Source organism: Callithrix jacchus, chromosome 3 (assembly GCF_049354715.1).
Source record: "Callithrix jacchus isolate 240 chromosome 3, calJac240_pri, whole genome shotgun sequence".
Taxonomy (NCBI): domain Eukaryota; kingdom Metazoa; phylum Chordata; class Mammalia; order Primates; family Cebidae; genus Callithrix; species Callithrix jacchus.
In genome coordinates, this window is record NC_133504.1 from 149493028 (window position 1) to 149521000 (window position 27973).

General features: G+C 33.3%; 1 protein-coding gene across 2 annotated transcripts in view; it reads left to right on the forward strand.

Annotated features, from left to right (window-relative positions):
• Positions 1-27973, forward strand: part of KCTD8 (potassium channel tetramerization domain containing 8) — a 253486-nt gene that overhangs the window by 87946 nt on the left and 137567 nt on the right. The window contains exon 2 of one of the 2 annotated variants that reach the window (XM_054253397.2): positions 19471-24027. The exons of the other annotated variant lie outside the window; for it this stretch is intronic. Coding sequence (XP_054109372.2) covers positions 19471-20156 — 686 coding nt within the window. The 3' untranslated portion in view covers positions 20157-24027. Of the gene's footprint in view, positions 1-19470; positions 24028-27973 lie in introns of those variants that run through there. 2 annotated transcript variants of the gene reach the window in all.

Sequence of the window (27973 nt, forward strand, 5' to 3'; positions counted from 1 at the left end):
TTTGAGGCTAGCAGTATATAAAGCTAATAATTTTATAGTTTCTTCGAGAATTTGGATGGTGTATATAAAACAATCTGGATAATCTGCCTTTTCATTATATTACATTTATAATTTATATTTTTAATATATTCCTCTTTATGAATACAATATTTTATTAAAATACAAAGGACAATATTTAAGTATTGTATTGCTGCTAACTTCTGTCTACTGAAAAAATTTATGGAATCATTCTAGTATTCCAGATCATAAGGCAAAGTATTCTAACCCTGGGAAGGATTAATTGTTACAATGTATGCATATCTTTAATTTAATAAGCTACTTAACTGTACATTTAACCCTACTGAAATAATGTTTCTTATTTTTAAAAAGTCATATAAATATGTATATACTCTGCATTACAGAATGGTAGAATAAAAATGTATGATTTTGCTAATCTCTGTCCTCTCAACAATATTTAGGAAAAAAACTACATGCAAATTTTAAATCATACCTCTCTTGTCTGGACTCATGATGAATTTTGAACTTATTCAGAATGGTCTGTGGTGCTAGAAATTTTATATAAGCCTAAAGAAAAATTATTGCCCTATATGGATTTAATTCATGCTCTACATGAGTTAGGTCTCAAAAGCAGCAAGAGCAAAAGAAGAGAGTTAAATAACTAAAGAAAGTAATAACATTTATATAAAACAAATTACTTAGGTTGGGTGTTCTGAATTTTATTTAACTTCACTACAAGAGAATGTACATGCAAAATAGGTTCTACTGATATTTCCTGTGTATGTTGTTTCCTTCTCTGTCCCTAAGGTATATTTACTATATAGTCTACAAATAACTGATGATTTAGATAATAAATATGTTTTATAAATAAGTTGGCATGTTCAAAATGTAATTTATTTTATTCTTATTATAAACTGTATCCTGCCATTCTAATATAATATCAATCAGAAAAGCATTTGACGTTTCAGAAAAAGCCAGTTAATAGAAGATGGAACAGAGTTTAAAAATCTTGCTAAATATTTAAATCTAGGCAGAAAAAAATGAAAGAAAAGTAAAAAAAATTAAAGATGTTGAATAGAAGTGATGAGAAAAAAAATGATGTATTTACACCATGAAATACTATGCAGCCATACAAAAGGTTGAGTTCATATCCTGTGCTTGGCATGGATGAAGCTGGAAACCATCATTCTCAGCAAAGTAGCACAAGAACAGAAAACCAAACAGTGCATGTTCTCATTCATAAGTGGGAGTTGAACAATGAGAACACAGGGAGGGGAAAATCACACTCTGGGGTCTGTCAGGTGTTGGGGGGGTAAGGGGAAGGATAGCATTAGGAGAAATACCTTTATGTGATATTCATAGTTACATCCTCTGAAGTATATGTCTAATTCTAATGATTCCTTTAAGCAGAGTTATTTATGGACTTTAGCTTAATAGTCTATGTTCCCTTTTGTTAGAGAGTTGGCTTTAGGCAGAAAGTACTCTGCCATTAATGGTGGTAAGTGACCCTTTACATTCTGAAATATTCTTATAATTCACTTTAGCTTTCTGGTCTTTTGTTTTTAGAACCATAGTAGGAATTTTATGAAATTATCTATAATTAATCTTCAGTTCATCTTAAGAGAAGACAAATGCTTCATTCATTCATTCAAATATTTATTACTTTTTCTCTTGGTGCAGTGGTTTGTTAATAATGGAAGAGAAGGGAGAGAAGGAGAAAAAGACAGCCTAGCAAAGAAAGATAAGGGTTACATCTTTTAATCTTGTCACATTGCCTGAGTGCCACCACTTTACCAGTTGTGTTGCCTTTGTTGAGTTATTTATCCTTTATGTTTCTTAATTTTCTCATCTTTGAAAGGGGAGTAGAATGATGAGATAGAGGAAGAGATTCATGTGATGTAAATTTTGACTGTTTAGATATTTGTTTTGAAGGATATTTTTCTTTTTTTTCCTCAAATGCCTTTCTTTGTTATAAATTTATTTAAAATTGAATTTCGTAGAAAGTGGCATGGCATGATACAAAGGAGGATAGTCTACAAAAGTTATATTTTGTAATTTCATAGTATGTAACAGTTTTTAAAATATTGTTCTAAGCATGGAAACATTTTGAGTCTTATGGTAATCTTATGTTATAGGCATGATGGTCATCAATATCCTCACACAGACAAGTCTCTTACTTCAAGTTCCATCGACAGCAAGTGTCTGAGACAGAAATGGAACATGGATCACATAAATTGTAATGCACTGGTATTTTTCATTTTAAACTACCTCCCAGGCTGGGCACAGTGGCTCACACCTGTAATCCTAGCACTTTTGAAGGCCGAGGTGTGTATTCATCTGAGGTCAGGAGTTCGAAACCAGCCTGGCCAACATGGCAAAACCCTGTCTTTACCAAAAATACAAAATATTAGCCAGGCGTGGTGGCTACTCAGCTACCCAGCTACTCCAGTGGCTGAGGCAGGAGAATTGCTTGAACCAGAGAGGCAGAAATCACAGTGAGCTGAGATCATGCCACTGTACTCCAGCCTGGGTAACAAAGCAAGACTCCATCTCATGAAAAGAAACTACCTTTCAGATTCCTTATAGAAGGTAGAGAAAGTGGGGATCTAACTATAACCGGACAGATCTATTGATGAGGTTAATTCTTCTTGAATAACTGTCAACTTATAATGCTTAGTCTTTCCTTTACATTTTTGTTTTGCCATAAAAAGGAAATGTTTCAAAGAAATATAAGAGAGACTATATTCATCATTCTTGATTCACAGCAAACTGCTTGGTATCTTTAGGGTCTTACTAAATTTTTTATAAAGCAGGTAAAAGATTATAGTTGAGTGAGAAGCAGTAAAGAAAAGACTTTTGATGAAAGATAGATACTTTTAAGCTGTAGTCAAATTCTGAAAATTATGAAAGATTCAGAATAACTAGGGGAGAAAGTTAGGAGGAAGTATACCCAAGTATGAGGGTGCAAAGCCCTTATGGGAAGAAGTTATATGTAATGTATGTGTATTTAGGGTTGAGTATGTATGTGTACTTGTTTTACAGTCATAGTCTAAATTTAGTTATCATTTTCCTAGTAATTATTGATGTTAACATTCAGATTTGTATTTTATTTAACTTTAGTTATAAAATGTATTATTTTATATAACTTAACTCTTTTATCAGTTTTATTCATTTATTAAACATTTTAATTAACTGCACTATTTCATATATTAATGGAAGACAAGTAACATTTTAAATTTGAGATTGATATTATAAAATGAAGGAGTATGCTAATTTGGATTTCTTAACTGATTATGCCTGTGCCCTCAACATACAGACCAAATAATATCCATGAAGAGATTGGATGAATTCTAATGTATTCTGTTTATCTAAATCCTTTATGCAGAAGTCAACCCTAGCTGTCAGAACAGAAACTAACTCAGAAATAAATGAGAACAATTTCTTAAAGGCAAACATAATACAAAATTCATATGGGATTATACTGGAGAGATCCAAGATGGCTGATCACTAACAGCTCGGGATTGTATCTCCCAGTGAAAGCTCAGAGAACGAGAGGATGCCACACTTTCAGATGAAGTTTTGTTGCTCACAGACCAGCAGATTTCTAGTGGAGGAGCCCCATGGGTCACCAGCGTGACTCTTGTGGCCGGTGCAGCGGTTTTGCCAGCGCCTTGGCGCGACCGCTCTTCATGCAGAGTAAACGGGACTGGTTCCCTTACTGACCAGTGTTTGGAGCTCCGGGAAGGCAGAGCCGCTTGTTGCGGACTCAGGAAGGAAGCCAGACCAGAGAATCCTGGGCAGAAGAGCACCATCAGTCTTATCGCTGCTATTTCGGCTGGTGCAGTGGGTTACTTGAATCCCAGCACTGGGAAACAATAAATTGGACGTCGACTCAGACACCTAATTAGAAAGGCAGTAATTGTAAAGATGACAGATGGATAAAGTTATAATAAAGGGAAAAAACCAGCCTGAGAAGGCCGAGCATACCCAAAATCAGAACCCCTCTTCCTTTACAGGGGATTGCAGTTCCTCATCAGTAACAGAACAAGCCCTGATGGAAAAGGACTGTGTTCCATTATCTGAAGTAGGCTTCAGAAGGTGGATGATAAGAAACTTCTGGGAATTAAATGAACTTGTTCTAACCCAATGTAAAGAAACTAAGAACTTTGAAAAAAGGTTTGATGAAATGCTGAAAAGAATGGACAATATAGAGAGGAATATAAATGAACTAACAGAGCTGAAAAATACAACATGAGAACTTAGTGAAAAATGCACAAGTTTAAATAGCAGAATGGATCACGCAGAAGAAAGGATATCAAAGGTCGAAGACCAACTTAATGAAATAAAATGACAAGACAAGAATAGAGAAAAAAGGATTAAAAGGAATGAGCAAAGTCTCCAAGAAATATGGGACTAGTGAAAAGACCCAATCTACGTTTGATTGGTGTACCTGAATGTGATGGAGAGAATGAATCCAAGCTGGAAAATGCTTTTCAGGATATTATCCAGGAAAATTTTCCCAATCTAGCAAAGCAGGACACTATTCAACCCCAGGTAATACAGAGAACACCACAAAGATATTCCTCAAGAAGAGCAACCCCAAGGCATGTAATCATTAGATTCACCAGGATCGAAACGAAGGAGAAAATACTAAGGGCAGCCAGAGAGAAAGGCCAGGTTACCCATAAAGGGAAGCCTATTAGACTTACAGCAGATCTCTCAGTGAAAACCCTACAAGCCAGAAGAGAGTGGGGGCCAATATTCAACATCCTTAAAGAACAGAACTTTCAGCCTAGAATCTCATATCCTGCCAAACTAAGCTTCACAATTGAAGGAAAAATAAAATCTTTTATGAACAAGCAAGTACTCAGGGATTTTATTACCACCAGACCTGCTTTACAAGAACTTCTGAAAGAAGCATTATCCATAGAAAGGAACAACCAGTATGAGCCTTTCTAAAAATATATTAAAAAGTAAAGAGCATCAACATAAAGAAGAATTTACATCAACGAATGGATATAATAGCCAGTTAACATCAAATGGCAGTAACCCTAAATTTAAATTGACTAAATCCCCCAATCAAAAGATACAGCCAAAACCTAATGGTATATCCAAAGATACACAAAGACTCAAAACAAAGGGTTGGAGAAAAATTTACCAACCAAATGGAGAGCAAAAATAAATAAATAAACAAAAAGCAGGAGTTGCAATTCTCACATTTGATAAAATAGATTTCAAAGCAACAAAGATACAGTGGTAAAAGGATCAATACAACAATAAGAGATCTTAATACCCAGATACATAAGACCCATAACGAGATTTAGACTCAACAAGACAGAAAATTAATAAGGATATCCAGGACTTCAACTCAGATCCGGAACAAGTAAACTCAATAAATATTTATAGAGTTCTCCATTTTAAATACACAATATATTGATCGACCATTATTAATACCCATTTTTAGAATGAAGCAATATTCCTGTTCTCTCTCCCTCTTTTTCTTCCTCTCCTTCTCTCCTTTTTTTACTTTTCAACATCCTATTTTCTCACCTCTACTCAATACATTCCTCTGAACACCTGATTCCTTGTGATTCTCCCATCCCACTGAAACCTCCAATTCATTAAAAAAAAAAAAATGGCCAACAGGTATATAAAAAATGTTCAACATAGTTAATCATCAGGGAAATGCAAATCAAAACCACAAAAAAAGGGATTATACTGGCATGAGAACCATCTATAATGGCAAAGAATATTTTTAAAACTATGCATAAAACTGCATTGGTTAATTAGTTAATTTTTTTGAGATCACAAAATATTAACAGCATAGGTTGGAATTACTAAAACCTAAAATACTTTGTCATAGTTCTTAATGAGGAAAAGACAAACGAAAAGAAGCTATATGCTCAGCTATAAAGCAAATATCTTCATTGATCTCACTAACTCCTGAAAAGATGACCTTATCCCTGCATGGTTTAGTAATTAATATTTCTAGTGACTATATTATTGGGAGAAGGATAAATTATACATTGGTGTTCTCTGTTATAAAAGACAGAAAAAAACATGTTTTGATAATTATCTTTTCAACAATAATTAGTAATTTTTAGATAATGCTTTGTTGAATATAGGAGTAAACTTTAATTATCCGGAAACAAAGTTTTCATCATAAATATGTCACTGAATTATCCTCAATTAATTCAAATGTTCATGAATTAATTTTTTATATTTGAATATTTAGTTTTAATACAACAATTATAAAAGACAATGTGTTGAGACAGCTAAGATGAATTAATTTTTTATATTTGAATATTTAGTTTTAATACAACAATTATAAAAGACAATGTGTTGAGACAGCTAAAACTATCTTATTATTTACTTCTTACTTCCCAATTATTGTGCTTTTATTCATTTTCTTACAATTATATCACCTTTTTACAATGAAAAGCATTTTATAGCTATTATTTTTTACTCTTTCTGCCTTTCAGAGCAGGAATAAATATTTGCTGTATGATGTTCATCATATGCTAGTTTTTTGCTAAATGTCTTACAGGCTCTTCTTTTGGGGGATTATAATGCATCTATGATACTGTAAGGATGTGTCAAGTAAAGCCACATAGCATGGTGCTTACAAGTATTTAGCATTCCTGTGCCTTAGTTTCTTCACCTGTTACATAGGATAATGGTACTGCTTACCATGAGGACTTTATGAGGCTCAAATGAAAAAAACTATACTGAACACTTAGAAAATTAAGTGACAGACACTAAGTGCTCAATAAGTTGATAAAATAAGAGTGTATTAAATAAATGATCCAGGAAGAGGAGGTTGCATCTCCTTTAGACTTCATGAAAAATATAGTATCTGCAATGGACCATAAAGATGTGATCTGGAGTGGAGGAGGTGAGGCACTGACAAATAAGGCTATTTTAGGTGGAGAAAATGACCTGAGCCAAAGTTCACTGGTGGGACTTTGTGTTTTATTTAGGGAAGAGTCATCCAGTTTTCCTGGTATCAAAAATAAGCATGAAGGAATGGAATCAAAGTAGCTGGGAATGTATTGAAGCCATGGAGTAGAAAGAATGCTGGGCCAAGCTAAGAAGTTTTTACTTTAATTAGAAATTAAACACAAACACACACACACACACACACACACACACACACAACAAATGAATCTAAATATGTTTAAGCTGGAAGCTGATATTACTGAAGTTTATCATAGAAGATTAATATGTTTAGTTTGAAAAAGGATTGGTGGAAAGGATACATATGTTATTGCAAAAAAATCTAAGCATTAGAAGCATGATAATAAGAATATGAAAGAGGGAGTTACGGAAGGATATTAGAAAATTACTTTTATTTGGATTGAGTATCTCTATTAGATGTCTCTTAAAATGTAGTTTTCAGGGTTACTAATCCCAATGCTTGGAAAAATCCAAAGCATATTTTCTAACCCCAATAACATAACTGGGACTGAAGTAGCTCTGTCTTACATAACAACGAACAAGTATTTGTTTGTCTTAGTAACAACTACTTGTGGGATACAGGCAAATGGTGCTTAGAGACAGTATTAAGTTTATGTTGGAAGGTAAAAAAGGTCTAAAATCGGTAAGCTAAGTTTCCATTTTAGATGCTAATGTTAAGTGATACAAGCCAGACACAGAAAGACAAATATTATATGTTTTAAGTAACATGCGGGAGTTAAAAATACTGAACTCATGGAGAGAGGGAGTAGAATGATGGTTACCAGAGGCTGGGAAAGGTAGTGCAGAGCTGGGATAAAGAGGTGATAATTACTTTGGGAGGCCGAGGCCGGTGGATCAAGAGGTCAAGAGATCGAGACCATCCTGGTCAACATGGTGAAACCCCATCTCTACTAAAAATACAAAAAATTAGCTGGTCATGGTGGTGCATGCCTGTAATCCCAGCTACTCAGGAGGCTGAGGCAGGAGAATTGCTTGAACCCAGGAGGCAGAGGTTGCGGTGAGCCGAGATCACGCCATTGCACTCCAGCCTGGGTAACAAGAGTGAAACTCCGTCTCAAAAGAAAAATAAATAAAAAAAAAGAGGTGATAATTAATTGGTGCAATAATGCAATTACATAGAAGGAATGCAATTAGTGTTTTGATACACAGTAGGGAAACTATAGTTATTGATAGTTTATTGTATATTTAAGAATAACTAATAGAGTAGAATTGTTGTGTTCTGAACACAAAGGAATAATAAATTCCTAAGAAGCTGGATATGCTAATTACCCTGATTTAATCATTGCACATTGTATGTTTGTATCAAAATATTATGTGTACTTCATAAATATATACAACTCTTATGCACTTGTAATAATTATATAAAGAAAAGCAAAAAGAAATAAAATAATAAAAACAGCAGGAGAAATGAACTGGCACACACAACCACAGTGATGAACTTTAATAACTTTATGTCGACCAAATGAAGCAGACGCAAAATATGTCTAACTTTATGATTTCCTTTATATGAAATTCTGGAAGGCACAAAACCTAGTTTTAGCAGGTCAGTAGACGTCTGTGGCCAGAAGGGTAGAGATTGACTGCAGTGTGATAAGATAACTTTTTGGTTTTTGGAATCATTCTATGTTTTTATTCTAGTGATCATCACAACTTATGTGTAGGTATTTGCCAAAACTCATTGCACTGTAAACTTAAAATGTTTATCATATGTACTTTTATACTTAATTAAAAATGATGACAACAACAAATATCTATAGCTAAGTAAGCACAACCTGAGTTTGGGTGAAAGCAGTTGATTTTGTAGTGGGAGAGAATGAGAGGGATGCTTGCAAAATTCTAGTATGATTAGATTGAATACCTACTTCAGGAGTCGAAGAAGATAGTGAGATGTTACATAAAGGTGCCTAAAGTTAATCGATACCTTTTTATGCATTCTGCTTTCCGCCTTGAGCAATAGATAGGAATATACATAGACAGATAAATACAGTGAATACCATTAGATTATGGATATTGTAAAATACTTTGTTTTCTCTATTTCATTTTTTAAATTTTCCATTATTTCTAAAAATCTGACCTCTTCCTGTTCTTTTTACTGAATTTCTATTCTCTTTTTGCTATTTCCATTCTATTCTCTTTTTACTTTCTATCTCTTTTTACTAAATTTATCATCCTTACCAATCAAGGAAGTTATATTTTATCCTTGAGAAACCCTACTGTTGCAGGCTATCCATCATCACATATATCACATACTTACCCATAAGTCGACTTTGCAGTGCTTCAGAGGCATTGTGGAACCCAAAAAGACCATTTACAGATATGCATGATTTCATTATAAGCTGACAAAAGTCTGGCCCATGTGGCTAATGAGACCTTCCTTTTGGCAAACTGGTACCATTTTAATGAATCCTGGGCTTCATCAATAGAAATGAGCAAAAGCTTCAGGGTACATGGAATGAGAAGAGAATGTCTGAGTCCATAGTAGTCGCCAGGCAAGAAGGTCTCTATATCCTCAGTTTCATTTTCTTCCTATCAAATGTCTATTACCAAAAAAGAAAATGAATAAATAAATGAAATACATAAACTATTTCATGTTTTATTCTTTTTAGACTGTGACTGCAGTGGCAGTTAATGGAGTTTGAATGTTGGCTGAATAAATTGGAAATAAAACGTTTAATAAAAAATTAATAAATATTTTCAGCTCAGTTGGGTAGCTGTAACTGATGCCTCTCCACTGTACTCAGCAGTGTTCTAGGCAGGGACAAAATGTTCAATTAGTGAAAGACCACATTTATTATTTCAAGAATCTTATGACCTATATGTGCTATTGTACCATATTGATACTTTACATTAAAGATATTATCTAGATTGTTACATCATTAAAAGATGTGAACCTTAAGCCCTTAAAACTCAGTGTTCCCCTTGTTTCAGAGATCCCCACAGAGATATAAGTTCCTATTGAAATTTGTAGACATCCTTGAAACCTTATGGTCCATGAATATATAATTTAAAAATCAATGACCAAGATAATTTTATAGCAATCTGTATTATTTGTTTTTCTGCAGAAAGAGGCAAAATTATATGGAAATCTGACTTGGTTTCATACCAACTAAATGGGTTTGTTTGGATCTTTTAATGCACAAAAATTCTTTTTAATGACATAAAATTGAACAGATTTGAATCTTATGGTGAAAATGTCAGAACAACTAACACATAATGATATCCCAGAACATCATTTATTAATGCATTTCACAATTATTTAGACAGCCAGGAGCTGTTCCTCATGCTGAAGATAAAATAGTAAGGCAAAGTTCATGTCCTCATTAAACTTGCATTCTATGGAAGAAGCCAGACAAAATTCACAAATTTAAAACTCATATGTAAATAATGACAGATAATTATAAGAATGTGAAGATAGAACACAGTAAACAAATAGAATAAATGGGAGGAAATTCCTTTATAGATGGAAGTCAGGGCAGCTGAGGATCTAAATTTGGAAAAATATCTGAATAAAATTGACATATTGAGTGGATCGCAATCTACCCGGAGATATCCCAGGTAGCCAATATTGAGTTAATTGGTGAATATAATAGTGGTTGCATTTATGTAATTTTGATAAAAGTCTGATTGGACTGGATAGGGACATAGGAGAAATGAAGAACACAGTAGGTATTGACAGCTCTTTCAAAGACAGGCTGAATTAGGGCAGGAAATCCCTATTTCTTAAATAAATAATGGAAATGATAGTCTAGTTTTTCTGATTCATTAGAATGCCATTTTACATTGGTGGCATTTCAGAAATTAGTGGTTATCATTCTTCTTCTAAACAATGAAAACGTTTTTATTCATTTTTTCAAATATATCTTTAGTAGAGCAGTCTTACATAAAAAGATATCCTTAGAACATCACTAAAAAATCTATGGAGTGGTTAGCTTGCATATTGCCAGCTGATATTAAATTAAAATACATTTTAGGATCTGCTATTTCAAGTGTTGTGCTAGAAGCTCTAGTATTTATATTTACATATAGACAAATATATATGCTGAATTTGACTTAATGACCCACTTATTATAGGAATATATGAAAACAAAAGAGTGCAAAAATAAAAAGAGCATGTGGCAGTTTATTTTTAGTTTTGGCTAAATTATGGAGGAACATCTGGTTATCAGAAGGGGCTGAACTATAAGACTTCAGATGATAGGTAGGATTTTAATAGCTGAGAAGGTGTTGGGAAAATGGCATAATGCATAGAAAGAATTTTGAAAGGGATCAGTGTTAAAATAGGAAAGTATGAGACATATTTAAGATGTGGAATATTATCTTAGATACAGGCAGAGGAGGAAGAATAGTAAGGGGGAATCAAAATGTATTAAATATTCTTGTACTCTAATGCTATCTCAGTAAGCATTTACAAAATCTATATCAGATATTTTTATTTTACTAATGAGGAAATCAAAGTGAAACAAGTTATATTCCTAGTCAGTGGTAGATAGAAACAATATTCTAAACATCTCTCTCTCTAGCTTTGCAGTGTTCTCCTCTGGTCTTTACTGTCTTATAAATAAACCCAGAAAGAATTATTTGGCCCAGATTTTGGTGGATATTGGATGCCAATTAAAAAAAGTTTAACTTTCTTTAAAATAATAAATATTTAATAAGCAATAATATCAAATAATATTGAAAGATTTTAATACAGGCCTTGATACAATCAGAGTTGTGCTTTGGAAAATTATTTGGAAAAAAATTAGAACTAGGAAGGATTCAGGATAGGAAACATAAGTCAAATCTAGACGTGTAAGCGGTAGGTATCTAGGGGATGGCAGTGATGGAAATGTACCTCTCAGCTCTCCCTTCTGGAAAGAACCCATTGGTGAGCTGTAAGTTGTACAGTTAGTGGACAGCTTCTAGTCTTTAGTGCTTTCAGGTTCCCACATTAGCTTTTGAACCAAAGTCATGCTTTATTCTGGGGCAGCTCTCTACCTATGACAGATTGTGTCAAGGTGCTAGAGCCTGGTCATTCCTGCCCAATGTGGGACAATTGTAATGAGCATTCCTTGCTCCCAAGTAAGTGTCCCATTAGATTAGCCAAGACTTTGCCTTTATCATGATCTGAGGTGCCCCCTGCCGAGTGCTGTTTTCCTCACCCCTTCTCCCTTCCTTAAACGTTTTTCAGATCTGCATCATACGCTGAAGGCTTTCCCAACCCAAATTTTCTCCTTCCTCTTTTTATCTTCACAATCATTATCCCCAACAAACTGCATGTACTCCTAACTTCATCTCAAAATATTTGTCCTCGGATCAGCAAAGTATGAAAATCAAAACGTGAAGATGGATCCTAGAGCTGTTGCTAAATATTGATGATGGTGGTGGTAGTGGTGGTAGTGGTGGTGGCGATTGTGGCGGCATCAGTGGTGGTGATACTAGGGATAGACTTTGGTATAATTTATGTTTTTCTATAGTCCTGGTTAGAAATATACCTTTATAAATGTACAGTTTCAAGAACTTATTATATATCTAAAAAGCTGTATTTGACGAAAGAGAGAAAAAGATCAGAAAAAAATTAGGCTCGAAGGTAGTAAGAGAGAGGACTGTGTCAACTGAGAGAAGAGAGTTTCAATTTGCAGGAGGGAGTCAATACCAGAAATCCTGCCAACCTGTCAAGGAGGGTGAACACAGCAAGTAGGTCGTATAACCTGTTTTTGTGTGTACAAAGTGTCTTTGTTTTTAAATATGAATATACATGGCTGTAAGCAACAAGGACTCAGGGGTCACTAATCTCCTAGAATCATGTGTGTACACTTCAGTGATGTTCAACTCATCATTTTCACTTCCTTTCTAAAACAGTAAGTATTGCTTTTCTAATAGATTTTCTTTTTGGTAAGGACTTAATATACAAATAAAAATGTACAGTAGTTAAGACACACATATATTCAGTATTAGAATGAATATCATTGATCAAAAAAACAGAAACTGAAGAGACACACATACTTAACCTGCATCTTCCTTTGAGATTCTGGCTTTCTTATATTTATTTTCACTGTAGTCTGCATCTGTTTTCTACCCTCAGTGAAATAAATGGAACTAAGCATAATATTCCCTTAAATTGATTTATACCTATATTTTCAAGTTGGACTTTCAAAATTGATGTTACATATACCAGCTGCATTATTGCAGTTATTTAAAACTGAGTTAAAAATGGAAGTAGAAAAATTGGGTTTTGAATATTCTTTACTTGTCTAATATTTAGCTCAATTAACTGTGCCATTTTATGTAGTGATTATCATAGCTGACCTACAATGTCTTTACCATACAAAGTTGCATGTTCTTTTTTGTGTGATACACTCATTTTAATTATATTCTTTACCTTGTCCTTCTATGTTATTTGAAGATAGATACATTTGTTAGGAAGGAATGGTGCATTTCTAAACAAAATTGGGCTATAATTTTTGTACTTGCTGTGTGTATTCAGAGAACAGTTCTCCAACTGTGATATTCATATAACGTTATTTATCATGAAGGTAACTTGCTGACTTATTCCAAGTGAAAGTCTGTATTATGACCTACCGGGATAATAATGGCATTTTCCCTATAAATGTATCATTATTTCTTTAATGGTAACAGGAGAAACGTGTGGCTGCAGCATTACCACTAGCATATTCCATTTTATGCATATAATACGCTAAATCCACAGCTGATTTTAAAACCTTATAGCTGAAAAGTTATACATGGAATTATGTTAATTATAAATATCAGTGTTGATAATGCTCACATTGTAATCTAATATAATTTTCTCATTAGTTACATTGAGGCCATATATAAAAATTATGCATTATTTGTTAATAGTTTACTGTTCTTTCTTGTTAACTAAAGATGTTCAGTTGAAAAAGCCCAGGAATACTTCACTGAACAATGTGGAAATAATAGTGCAAACCAAGGGATTTCTTCATGGAACTCCTATTCCAGGAATAAATGTTAAAGATGGTGGGTGGAAGGTCCCCATTGATCAGTAGCCATTGTCTCTTGGTTTCTTCAAGGGTGCACTCTTATCCTAGTGATTTAGTTGCCAAGGAAAGCTGAATCACTTGCCATTGTCTTTGTTTTATGCTACATTGCTGATATTGAAGAACTGACCTGCACCACCTGAGGCCCAAATCCTATGTTCCAACTATGATTGTCATGGACCTTGACCAGAGAAACTCAGATGACCTTTCATTTATTGGGTGTACTTAACACTGATGTTTCCATGTTTAATAAGGCACGATAGGAGCTTTGAAATAAATGAGCAATTGCTCCTTCCTCCCTCCCTCCCTGTCTTCTTCCCTCCCTTCATGCCTTCCTTCCTTCCTCTTTCTCTCTCTCTTTTTAGATGGAGTATTGCTCTCTCACCAGGTTTGAGTGCAGTGGCACAATCTCAGCTCACTGCAATCTCTGCTTCCCAGGTACAAGGGATTCCCTGCCTCAGCTTCCCAAGTAGCTGGCATTACAGGCATGCACCACCACACCTGGCTAATTTTTTGTATTTTAGTAGAGACGGGGTTTCATCATGTTGGCCAGTATGATCCCGATCTCCTGACCTTGTGTTCTGCCCACCTCGGCCTCCCAAAGTGCTGGGATTAGAGATATGAGCCACCACCCAGCTGCAATTGCTCATTTCTACAAGTTGTCATGACATTCACTTTAAGAAGGTCTGGAATTATATCCTTTCTTACAGCATCTTAGCAGCAGTCTGCTTATGCCCCCAACCATAACATGGCTGTATTTTATGTTGTGGGCCACAGTATCATTCAAGATAATGTGTCTTGGAGAACCTCAATATGGAGAACTCTAGGCAATGCGTTCATACAGTAGACTTATTTCTTTATTTACCACTGAGCCCAGAAGATATTCAGTCCAGCTCCTAGTAGTCTTTTTCTCTCCTTCCAAATATATACTTTACTTTTTGTGTTCATGGCTTATAAAACCAAGTTTACAATTCCAATTCCTTGTACTAAACATGAAGATGTGTATTTACTTTAACTAGAGATTACGCACTTAATTATGAAGAGCACAAGCTCTGTAAGTGAGTGTCAGTTTGTGGTGACTTGGAGAAGTAAGGAGGATCAGTCAGCATGACACATTTCTCTTTGTACTATTGTCCCAATTCCCAGTCTCTTTCATGCAGCTAAGAGGTGGGTGACACTGTATCTGCATATATGTTTAGTTTGACTCAGTTTCATCTTTTCTTTGACCTTGAAGTCTACCACTAAAAATAACCTCTGGCCATTTTTTAATTAATTGGTTTAACCATGTGGTATAGTTGTATAATCAGTTGAAATCAGTTAGTGGGTAGAATTTAAATATAAAGAATATCTATGATGGTTGAAATTGTCACTTTGAATAGCACCACAATTTTATATGGGAGTTGAATTTAAAGTATCTCCAAAATATGAGAATGTGGGGATATAAAATATCAGATTTTGCAGTCTGCTGATATCTCCCAAATAAATATCTTTGGAATGAGGACCAAAGTTGGATCATATTCATCTATGAGTCTGATCAGCTATTCAAATGCAGATATAACAATATTCATACCATTTCTTTAAGAAGGGAGCAAGCTGTTAAAATTACAGCATACCCATATAGATTATGAGCTCTTTGACTAGACTGAAATCTCTAGTAGTATATAAGCATCTTGATTTTTTCTTATATTTCTTTCACTGTGTATGTTTTTCCCAGAATGTAGCCTTTTATTTTTAATTTTTTAAGTCTATTTGTTTGCTTATATAGATAGCGTATAAATCAGTTTTAAATTATATAACACATATGTGTATTTTCCCCAGTTCTAGACTTTGTTGAAAATCTTGTACTCAAAAATATGTAGTCTAGTAGGGAGGATAAGAAACAATTTGATTCCAAACAAGCAAGCAAACAAACATGATCATCTCTTGACCAGAGGAGAGTACATTTATATTTGGGGTCATAAATATAAAGTGTAAGCTTGATCAGTACTAAATATATATAAACTTTTTGATTTTTATAGTCACTCAAATTGATTCTGGTTATGCTAGCTCTCTGCAGCACTTAATGTTTTGTGAATGCTATGTGATAAATTACATGTATGTAAATAGTCTTTTAGATAGCTGGGCTCTATGGTGTATTTTATTTTAGCTATCTGTAAAGGTTAAATTTACCGCTAGAATTTATTGCTTAATTACTAGTTCTTCATTTTGCCTTGTGTAAATCTGACGAGAGAATGCTTTTGAAACCATTTTTGGGGGGAATTTATTCCAACCTTCTAAGAACATGTTTGAGAACATTTTCAATTTCTTTATTATTGGAATGTCTATGATATTCATTCTTCTTTTACATTTATTATTAATGAAAATAGCTTATATTAAAAATGGGGGATTTTTGAATAAGTTAAAAATAATTCCTATGGTAAATTAAAACTAAAAGGCTAATTGTTCTTAGTACTTAATAAACTGTTCTTAAATATTAGGCTACTATAACTGAATAAAATAAGTCCTAGAAATACCTAGCATAAGAAAGAAGAAACTGTGTTTTCAGGCTGGAGAAACATACTAAAGTAGTTCAATTATAGTATGTCTAGAAGGTACAGGAAATGCAGTGAAGTGAGCTCTTGGGACTTGATGAAAGAACAAAGAAACAAAAAAGAAAAGAAAAATGGGAGCTGAAGTTTAAGCTGAAGAACAGTGAAGAGAGAACAAATATAAATACCTTATTCTGTGTTGCTTAGAGGAATATATGCTGCTAATAGAAAGGGTAAGTTTAGGAGTAGTGTTTCTCAAATGGTGGCCCATAGCACACAGTCCTTTCACATATTTATAGGAATTCCTGTATATTACAATTATCTTTTCAATTCAGTTATAATTTAAACATTAATATAAGCATATTCTGAATTAACTGCTTGACCATTATGTCAGAATACCAAATCTCATGCCTGTATTGTGTTTCCTTTTAGCACTGTACTGTAGCACTACTGTAACTTTATAGCAAATAACAAAGGAGAGACAGAGGCTTAATGTGCAAAGGACGCATCTGAACTAAATCCAATCCTGTAGTGTCATGCTAGTCTATGCAACTAACAGTTTCATAGTAGTTTGAATAGAGGAAAATATAATTAGTTCAGTATTAAGTACATACCTGGCACAATGACTCACCTTGTCATTCCAGCATTTTGGGAAACCAAGGCAAGATGATTGCTTGAGGCCAGGTGTTTGAGTCCAGCCTGGGCAACACTGAGTGACCCCATGTCTACAAAAAAAAAAAAAGAAAAAGAAAAAGAAAACATTAGCTTGGTGTGGTGGTGTGCAACTGTAGTTCTAGCTACCTGGGAATCTGAGGTGGAAGGATCGCTTGAGCCCAGAAGTTTGAGGCTGCAGTGAGCTTATGATTTTAATGCTGTGGTCTAGCCTGGGTTACAGCCTTTTCTCTAAAAAATAAATTAAATGCATTAAAAAAATTTAAAAACCTGTAATGTTGGCCAGGCATGGTGGCTCACGCCTGTAATCCCAGCACTTTGGTAGGCTGAGGCAGACAGATCACGAGGTCAAGAGATCAAGACCATTCTGGTCAACATGGAAACCCCATCTCTACTAAAAATACAAAAGTTAGCTGGGTGTGGTGGTGCAGGCCTATAGTTCCAGCTACTCAGGAGGCTGAGGTAGGAGAGTCACTTGAACCCGGGAGGCAGAGGGGAGGTTACAGTGAGCTGAGATTGTGCCACTGCACTCAAGTCTGGTTACACAGCAAGACTACACCTCAAAAAACAAAACAAAACAAAACAAAAAACCTGTAATGTTGTCAGTTAATTTTTAGATAGCAAGCACTGATTTCATTCAGCATACTATTTTCGATTACATTTTATCGATGTGATTATTAACTTTTTTTAGTATATAATATAAACTACATTTGGGTATTTTAAATTTTAATTTTATTGTTGCTAAAACTCTAAAAGCTTAATGTCTTTATTCAGGCATGACTCATTTTATTGGGCTTCACTTAATTGTATTTATAGATATTGCAAATCTTTTTATAAATTGAAGAATTTTGGCAACCCTGTGTTGAGCAAGCCATTTTTCCAAGAGCAGGTGCTCACTTTGTGTCTCTGAGGCACATTTTGGTTATTTTCTCAATATTTCCAACTTTTTCAATGTTATTATATCTGTTTTAGTGATCTGTGATCAGTAATCTTTGATGTTGCTATTCTAATTGTTTTGGGGCACCATAAGCTGTGTCCATAGAAGACAGTGAACTTAATCAGTAAGTATCATGTGTGTTCTGAATGTTGTACTGACTCTCCTTTCTGCCATCATTTGTTGAGTTGTTGGCAGAATTAAATTCCTTGTAATTATGGGACCAAGCTTTGCATTTTCTTGTTGGCTGTAGCTGAGGGCTATTTCCTAGTTCTAGAGGCCAGTGGCATTCCCTGGCTTGAGACTCCCCTCCTCATATGCAAAGCCAGACACAGTCGTAATGGGGAGTCCTTCCTATTCTTTTTTTTTTCTTTTTATTGCATTTTAGGTTTGGGGGTACATGTGCAGAGCATGCAATACAGTTGCATAAGTACACACAGGTCAGTGTGTTTTGTTTGCTTTCTCCCCTTCACCCACATTTGGTATTTCTCCCCTGGCAATCCCTTCCCACCTCCCCCTCCCACTGGCCCTCCCCTTTTCCCCCTATAGACCCCAGTGTTTAGTACTCCCCTCTCTGTGTCCGTGTGTTCTCATTTTTCATCACCTGCCTATGAGTGAGAATATGCGGTGTTTCATTTTCTATTCTTGTGTCAGTTTGCTGAGAATGATGTTCTCCAGATTCATCCATGTCCCTACAAACGACACGAACTCATCATTTCTGATTGCTGCATAATATTCCATGGTGTATATGTGCCACATTTTCCCAATCCAGTCTATCATCGATGGGCATTTGGGTTGATTCCAGGTCTTTGCTATTGTAAACAGTGCTGCAATGAACATTCGTGTGCATGTGTCCTTGTAGTAGAACGATTTATAGTCCTTTGGATATATACCCAGTAATGGGATTGCTGGGTCAAATGGGATTTCTATTTCTAAGGCCTTGAGGAATCGCCACACCGTCTTCCACAATGGTTGGACTAATTTACACTCCCACCAACAGTGTAAAAGTGTTCCTTTTTCTCCACATCCTCTCCAGCATCTGTTGTCTCCAGATTTTTTAATGATCGCCATTCTAACTGGCGTGAGATGGTATCTCAATGTGGTTTTGATTTGCATCTCTCTGATGACCAGTGACGATGAGCATTTTTTCATATGATTGTTGGCCTCATATATGTCTTCTTTTGTAAAGTGTCTGTTCATATCCTTTGCCCACTTTTGAATGGGCTTGTTTGTTTTTTTCCTGTAAATCTGTTTGAGTTCTTTGTAAATTCTGGATATCAGCCCTTTGTCAGATGGGTAAACTGCAAAAATTTTTTCCCATTCTGTTGGTTGCCGATTCACACTAGAGACTGTTTCTTTGCAGACGACATGATAATATACCTAGAAGACCCCATCGCCTCAGCCCAAAAACTCCTGAAACTGATAAGCAACTTCAGCAAAGTCTCAGGATATAAAATCAATGTGCAAAAATCTCAAGCCTTCCTCTACACCAATAACAGACTTAAAGAGAGCCAAATCAAGAATGAACTGCCATTCACAATTGCTACAAAAAGAATAAAATACCTTGGAATACAACTCACAAGGAATGTAAGGGACCTCTTCAGGGAAAACTACAAACCACTGCTCAACGAAATCAGAGAGGACACAAACAGATGGAGAAACATTCCATGTTCATGGTTAGGAAGAATTAATATCGTGAAAATGGCTATACTGCCCAAAGTAATTTACAGAATCAACGCTATCCCCATCAAGCTACCATTGACTTTCTTCACAGAACTGGAAAAAACCACCTTGAACTTCATATGGAACCAAAAGAGAGCCCGCATAGCCAAGTCAATTCTAAGCAAAAAGAACACAGCGGGGGGCATCACACTACCGGATTTCAAACTATACTATAAGGCTACAGTAATCAAAACAGCATGGTACTTCCTATTCTTATGTCTGTCTCTGACCCACTTTTCTTCCGCTGCCTTCCATGTTAAGGATTCATGTATTAGATTGAATCTACCCAGACGATGCAGGGTAATTTCCTCATTGTCAAGCCCTTAACTTTAATCACATCTCAAAGCCCATTTTGGCATTTAATGTAAAATAGTAACAATGTATGAGAGTTGTCTTGGACAATTTAGGGAGAATAGGGACAATTTAGGGAGAATAGGGGCTACTACAGTGTCTAAGAATTCCTCTGGTAAATCTTAGTTACTTCAGTTCTCACATATAGAACACTATACCTGAAAAATCATAGATTTTTCTTGTTAAAATCCATTATTACTTGAAGTACTAACCTGAATCCTATGTATGTTCTATAAGACAGGAACCAGTACTTTTCTGCTCCCTATTACATCAAGACGTGGCTGAGCAGTGGCTACTTTGTGAGAGATGGGGCAGAGAAGAAAACAGACTTTGGAAAGAACTAACAAAATAAAAAGAAGTTAATGTATATAAGGGATGCCAAAGTATTGCTTTTTGTGTGTGTTATCTTCCTAGCTACTTAACATTTCTATTCCCTTCTATAAATTTGAAGAATGTGATGAAATACATGTATTATTTTTGAGTTTATCCTGTTTCTCCCTGATGAAATACTGATACTTAAAAATATACATATATATGTATGTGTGTGTGTACACACACACACACACACACATACACTACTCTCAGTATGGTTGTAATTTTTTAGGGATTCTAAAAACTCTGGAAAAAATTCCTTTGTGATTTGAGTGATCCTTCTTCTGTATATCCAACACAGGTCCCCAAAGTTACTTTTTTCTTTGACTCCATAGGTTGTATTTTCCCTTTCTTCAGTAAATAAGACATGAGTTGTTATTAATCTGTTTTGAATTTTTAAAGTACTTTTTGCAGTTTTTAAATAAGGCAACTACATTACAATTAGAAATCACTTTATTAACCCTACATTTCTATATTACATTTGGCCTTCAGACTACTCTTGTCAGTATATTGGGCAGGTAACCTTTCCTGTAGGAGAGAAAGTCAGTGAGGCTCAATATCACTGAATATTTTAACTATAGATTTAAACCATTTTTTCTTGCCTCCCAAATCTCTATTCCCCTAGCATGCAAAGTTGTTGAAAAATAGGATTCTTTTTCCCACTGAATATTCAGAATGTGCTTTCCTTTTCAAGAAAGGTCCAATTTTTTTCTCTTACATTTTTGTTTTCATGTGGGTCTATAAGAGACTCATGAAGAGAGCTTTTTTCTTTTAAAATTGCAGATTATTTTTCTAATCTTCCCTGCCAATTTCTTCCTCTAAAAAGTTTAGTTTAAAATGTATCTACTTTTGACAAATTCCTCTGATTTGCTCTACTATACAGCTTTTTAGTAATTATATCTCTTGAAACACGCACTTGTTAAATTATTTTTTATCACAAATTTTGGAAACCTCCATAATATTTTGTAAGTTTTTATATGTTGTGTTAAAAAGTCAGAAATTAAAACCACGCATGTGGTATCACTCACACACACATCCATACATATCTGTTTTAATATCCTCAGAGTACATATCAGAGAAAAAGGCATGTAGGATTACAGATTTCCATAACAGTAAACCAAGTCAGATTATTTTTAATGCTAATTTGAGAAATAACTTTTTTGTTCTTTTAATATGAAAATGATGTGTTTCCATTATGGAATATTCTGAAAACTGAGATAAGCATAAATAAGAAAATACACATAATCTGTAATTTTATTACCAGATTACTATTGTTAATATTTTACTGTATATTTTCAACCTGTTTACCCCTCTATCTATATATATTATTTGAATTAAGAGGTTGATGATGCAATGCTGATTTAAATGTAGTTTTTTCTTATTAAACAGACTGTGATGATAATTCTATATTACTGAATAATCTTTCACAATATAATTTTATTTGCTGCATGGTATTCTATTTACTTAAGCATTCCTATCGATTTTTATAATAAATATTGCATATATTATAATAAAGAAATGTGTTAAGGTATAGGGATTATTAAACAGAATAAAATATTACTACTATTCCAGTGGCCAGGATGTATAATTTAAAATAGTTCAGTTTGTATCATTTGTATAACTCTGGATTTTTAACATTTTACACACTCAACAATGTTGTGTAAGTACATTATTGCAGTTTTGCATGAAGCATCAATGATATATATGTTCTATGAAAACATATACAGATGCATAGTCTAGATGCTATTTTAGATTATAGTTTTTACTTTTAAAATAACATAATTATTTTAATTGAAATAATTTTGGTCAAGGTCCTTTTTTCATAGTTCTGACCATTTTAAATGAATTTTTAATCATAACTGAACTAATTTATACTCCCACCAACCTGTCTTCACTGTACTCTGCCCAACAATTAGTTTTATTTATTGTTTAAACATGTTTGCTAATTTGCCAGAACAGAAAAAACATACAGTTTATAATTAATTATTAGTTAGATTGAACATTTTAAAGGTGTTTATTTCTTCTTTTATGACATATTAGTTCAGATCCTCTTCTGGATTAACCTGCTTGTTGACATATTTACTCTGAATATCTTCCTATTTATCATTTAAATTTAACTTGTTTTCCATAATTCATTCACTCTTTCTTAAACTAAACAGACTTCTCCCATTTAGAGATTTGTTATATAGCAGTTTCATTTTATTGTTTTATTTTAAATACAGTGAAGAAATTCTTTTATTTTATTTTTTAAAACAAAGCACTAATTAATTATTTCTGTATATTCTAATTAACATATGTAGTTTTTGCTGAGTAGATATCATACATTTATTGTTCAGGGTATTTTAATTCCTATGACTGTTTATATTTTCTCACTGTTACCGGTACAGAGAAATGTTGCTGAATTTTTCTGTTTTGTTATCTTCCCAGACATTTAAATAAGATTTTATTATTTTCTGTTTTTCAGTTTATGATTTGCACATAGTCATACTTTCTCTCATAGTTGTAACTCTTAAATCTGTTTAAAGTCTGGTTGTTTTGTAAACCAGAAATAACATTTTTTGGTTTTGATTTTGATGCAGATGGCTTCAGTTACTCACCATAAATAAAATGTTGTCTAGTTGGGTATGATAGGCTGTCTTACCCTAAATATTAATAAAGAGATTACTTATTGATTTCTAATTGGGTGATATTAAACCTGTCATATAAATTTTCAATTCTATGAAGATATTCTTTTTCTAAATTGATAAAATATTTTATTTTTTTAGAAATTCTAACATGAATCCATTTTATATTTCTGAGATGAGTCTTTGATAGGCTGGTTAATACTGTTTTTATATTTTGATGAATTATATTTGCTATTATTTTATTCAGAAATTTAAATTTTCTATTTTTTTCTATTGTGATTGGTGTTCCCAAAAGGTTATAATCCTTTTGTTGAATCAAAGGATGTTTTTCCTCTTTTGCATTCTCTAGAAAATCATTATTTTTCTTTTATATACATTGTAAATATAACAGGTGTTATTTAAGTCTTTTTCTAAAAGCATTTCCTAAAAGTATCCTAAAAAACAGTTATTTAGGTCCTTTCCTAAAAGCGTTAGGAATTCATGAATAATTCTCAAGTACACTAACAAAACTGTCATTTTATAGAATATTATTTATCTTTAAAATGTCTCCTGAGTTATTTAAACATTTTTAAGTTTACTTCTAATGGATATCTAAGTGAAAATTGTTCTTGGCTCCACCAACACCTAACAACTCCTATACAAAACATGTTTTTAAAATTTCTTTACAACTTTTATTATAGGTTCAGGGAATACCTGTGCATGTTTGTTATATATGTGTAAATTGTATGTCTTGGGGTTTGGTGTACAGATTATGTGTAAAAGGAGTTTTTTTCTACTCAAATGTTAAATTGGTAGATGATATAAATTCGATATAAATTAATTTTTAGATTAAAATATTAATATTAACCAAATGTCTCCCATGGCTAATTATCTTTTCAGTATGTTCACGATTTTTGTTTCTTTCTTTTTGTTAAGTATTTTACTTAAAAATTATTTTCCATTATATTGAGATGATCAACTTTGTTAGAATACACTGGTGCATAATATCATAATTTCTAAATATTATTTACATGGGTTATATGTAACTTTTAAATCCTAACTTTGTGCTTTCTACCTCCGACATTTAAAAAATGTTTTGCCAGAATGGAATCTTGATTAATTATCCATTTGACTCCTTTTCATTGTCATCTAAAACCATATTTTTATGTTTTTGTCCCTTGTCTCATTGAGATTTAGTCATTTTGTGAATTTGCCTACTATGTGTGGGCATTCAATACATGTTAATAGGTTTCTTTCATTTTGGATGCATTCCGGAAAATATGCAATTAGATGTTTGGGTTTTATTTTGATTATTAACCAAGTGAGCAAACTTTCAAAATTTCCAAAGTGTATTTATTTATTTAATGGACTTCTTATTCATGACACTCCTGTTCCCTAATGTTTATGGTTCCAATGTTAATATTGTAACATATTCTCCCAAAATATATTTTAAATGGGTGCACATTATGACAACATATGATTTTTAAATGTTTTCATAAATATACAATTTAATCCCTATCATACTTGCATTAATGTAATTTATTCCTTGGTTAATACCCTTGTTAGAAATCTTTATGCCCACCTTCAGTTATTTCTTAGAATAAATTCTCAGAACTAGTATAATTGAATGAAATAGACACAAAGACATAAAAATATTAGTGAGAATTTTGTTTGACTATACATACTTTAATTTCTTCCTTTATCATGTTCTGTTTAGAAAATGTATCCTGTACAATTTCAGCTTTGAAATTTATTTCAAAGGTTTTTGGTGACTCTCTGTATACCTGAATGTATACTGCACAATGAAGAAAATTTTGTCTTTTTTTTCTTTGTGGTATCACAGTAACTAGAAGAAAGCCTGGCACGTAGGAGACAACCAGTATAGCGAGTGGCTTTTAAAAAATGTTTAGTCATTCACTGGAATAAAAAATTATAATATCTTTCCGTAGAGTGCTAAGTTCAATATACTATAGCTATTAACTCAACTTTATTAATTCTATTATTCGAATTCTCTATAATTTTTCTAATTTCTATCTTTTAAACTAGCTATAAATTGGTAATGTTTTCCCCAATTGTATTTTGTTCAATTTTTCTCATACTTCTAATAGTCTGTGATCAGTGTATTTTGATAATACCTTTTATAGCATTTGAAGGAACATAAATATACCTTTCTAAGAATATTAAGTTATCGACAATTTTTCTCAATTTTTTGATACCTAATAATATAGCAATTCCTCCTTTTTATGTTTGGATTTGCTTTATGCTTTTGCCTTTCATTTAAAAACTTTTCTTTCCAAGGAATGTTCATCTTCATGTATTACTACTCTTCTATTATGCCTCTCATTCACCTCAATACAAATCCCATTCTTAGCACAGATACTAGGTCATTTTATTTTTACTTTCTAATCTCTTACCTATTATCAGATAAAAATGATCACTTAATGTATGAAGAAACATATGAGTGATAAGGTCAATTACTGGTAGCAATCAAGACATTGGTGAAACAGCTGTTAACTATATTCTGCTGCTAGGAATCATGGGAAACTTGACCTTAGTTATCCCTACCGAACTTGTGCTCAGCTCTGCCTTTGTTGATTGATACTATGCCTGTGCACCATAGGAGGGTTGTGAATAAAGCACGATGTTTAAGTACTGACTTATAACTTTACTTAAGACAGTAGCCCAGGTTTTTATAAAGAATGTTTTCTATAAAATTCTTCTTTTGGTTTGTTTGCAACTTATTAAAGTGCATGATATTCTATATACAGTCTGCTATTGTATGTAATTTGAGACAGTCAGGTTGATTGTAGGCTGACATCTTTCCTGGTCCCTGTATTAGATTGTCTGTCTTCATCTTTAATATTAATCAAAAGATACAGTCTTTTCCAAAGTCCAAAATTGTGCCCGTATATTCTATGAGATATTTATTGCACTTTGTCCCTATGATTAGAATGAGAAGGAACTAGTGTGATCAGTTGGTTATTTGGCCATTAGAAACAAAGAATGACAGTACTCCATAATCATTATGGACAATTGATACAAATAGTTGTGAACATAGCAGGTGTATTGAAATGAATTGGTCTCTGCCGTTGGCCTTAGTGTTTGTGTTTCAAGTGGTTCTCAATTGACTGTGACTGCCATTCAAGGAGATGTTTGACAATGCATGTAGACATTGTTGGTTGTCACAGCTGACCTCAACAGAGTCGAGGCTGAAAAATCTGGTCTGTCATATAAAATCAGGAGCATTTTTGAAACAGTGATATTCATTTGAACATATGTAATAAATGGTACTATAAAATGGAAACATTAATGATGGAATTTGTATGATGGATTTGTCTTTTCCTAACTATTGAGTCTTTTTTTTTTTAAGGAAAAGAGATAATACAGTGAGAAAGAATATATTTATCTTTCATTTAGACATTTTGTGCCTACTTTATTACTAGTAAAAAACAAGTGAGATAATGAGAAATTGTGTGAAAATGTTTTGTAAGAAGCAAAATAGTATATAAATGTAAGATACTATTGCAGATGAAGCCAACAACTAGTTATTGAAAACTTATCCTGTATGAATCTATGGAGATTACAAATGGTGAATGATCTTTCATTCTTTTTTGTGTAAAGAGACTGAAAGTTGGAGACAGGATTAATATATTTTATAAACACAAGTATTAATTTGAAACCATGTTAAGGTATATTATATAACTGCTATGTGCAACAGAAGGCTGAAGGTCTTTGCCCATGTTTTCCTCATCTTAATTTCAACAGAGCAGATCCCATCATCTATTAGAAACATACTGAGTTTCTGTATAGACTGTATTTGAAGAATAGGTTAGTTGCTAAGAAAACCAGGGAAAACACTGGGTGATCTATTCTCACTTATTTGATAGTTAAAACTGAAATTTGGAGGATGGATGACTTACTCAGGACTGTGTAGCTAGAAAATAATTGAGCAATCAGTGAAATTTACACCGCTCACTACTTAGAGCATTTCTTTCAGCATATTGTATTAAACTTTATTTCTGGTAAAGGAATGATGATCGGAGAGAAAGTTGGAACATGTTTCAGTTGAGCATATCCGTTAGTTTCTGTAGACTTACTGTAATATAATTTTTTATTTTGCCTTATTTTGGGTTTTTGAAGAATTTGTTTAAGAAAGATAGAGTTATTTACATAGATTATTGTAGAGTTTCATTCTCTCTCTCTCTGTCTCTCTCTATATACTACATATACCCATATACATATGCATATATATATATATTCCATATATGTGAATTTATACACACACACACACATACACATACATACGCACAGAGACATGGATTATTGTGAAGTTTCACTCTTTTCTTTATATAAAGCTATATATATATATATATAGATAGATAGATAGATAGATAGATATACACACACATGAAGCTATATATATATATATCCACATATATTTATGTATACATCTATAATTTCAATAAAAATAGATAAATTTTATAAATCACTGTCATATCCAAAATCAACAGGAAAGATTAACAGTGAGTTTTCTACTAAAAAATGGTAATGAGTTTTGTTGGCACATTGTTAAATCATGTATGTCACATTCATTGTAAAAAGAACGATACCTTGTTGTTGACAACCTATCTGTGATCTGTTTTCTCTGCCCAAATCTTTTTTTCAATTCTTTATAATATAATAAGTAACATGATATAGGGCAGACATATTTTCCAAAAGATTACAATTTTATAATAATAGGGTGGTTAAAGTGTATTGGAGCTAGAATTAAATTGAAATGCTCTCAACACTGGGTGTGCCTGCATATAATTAATATTC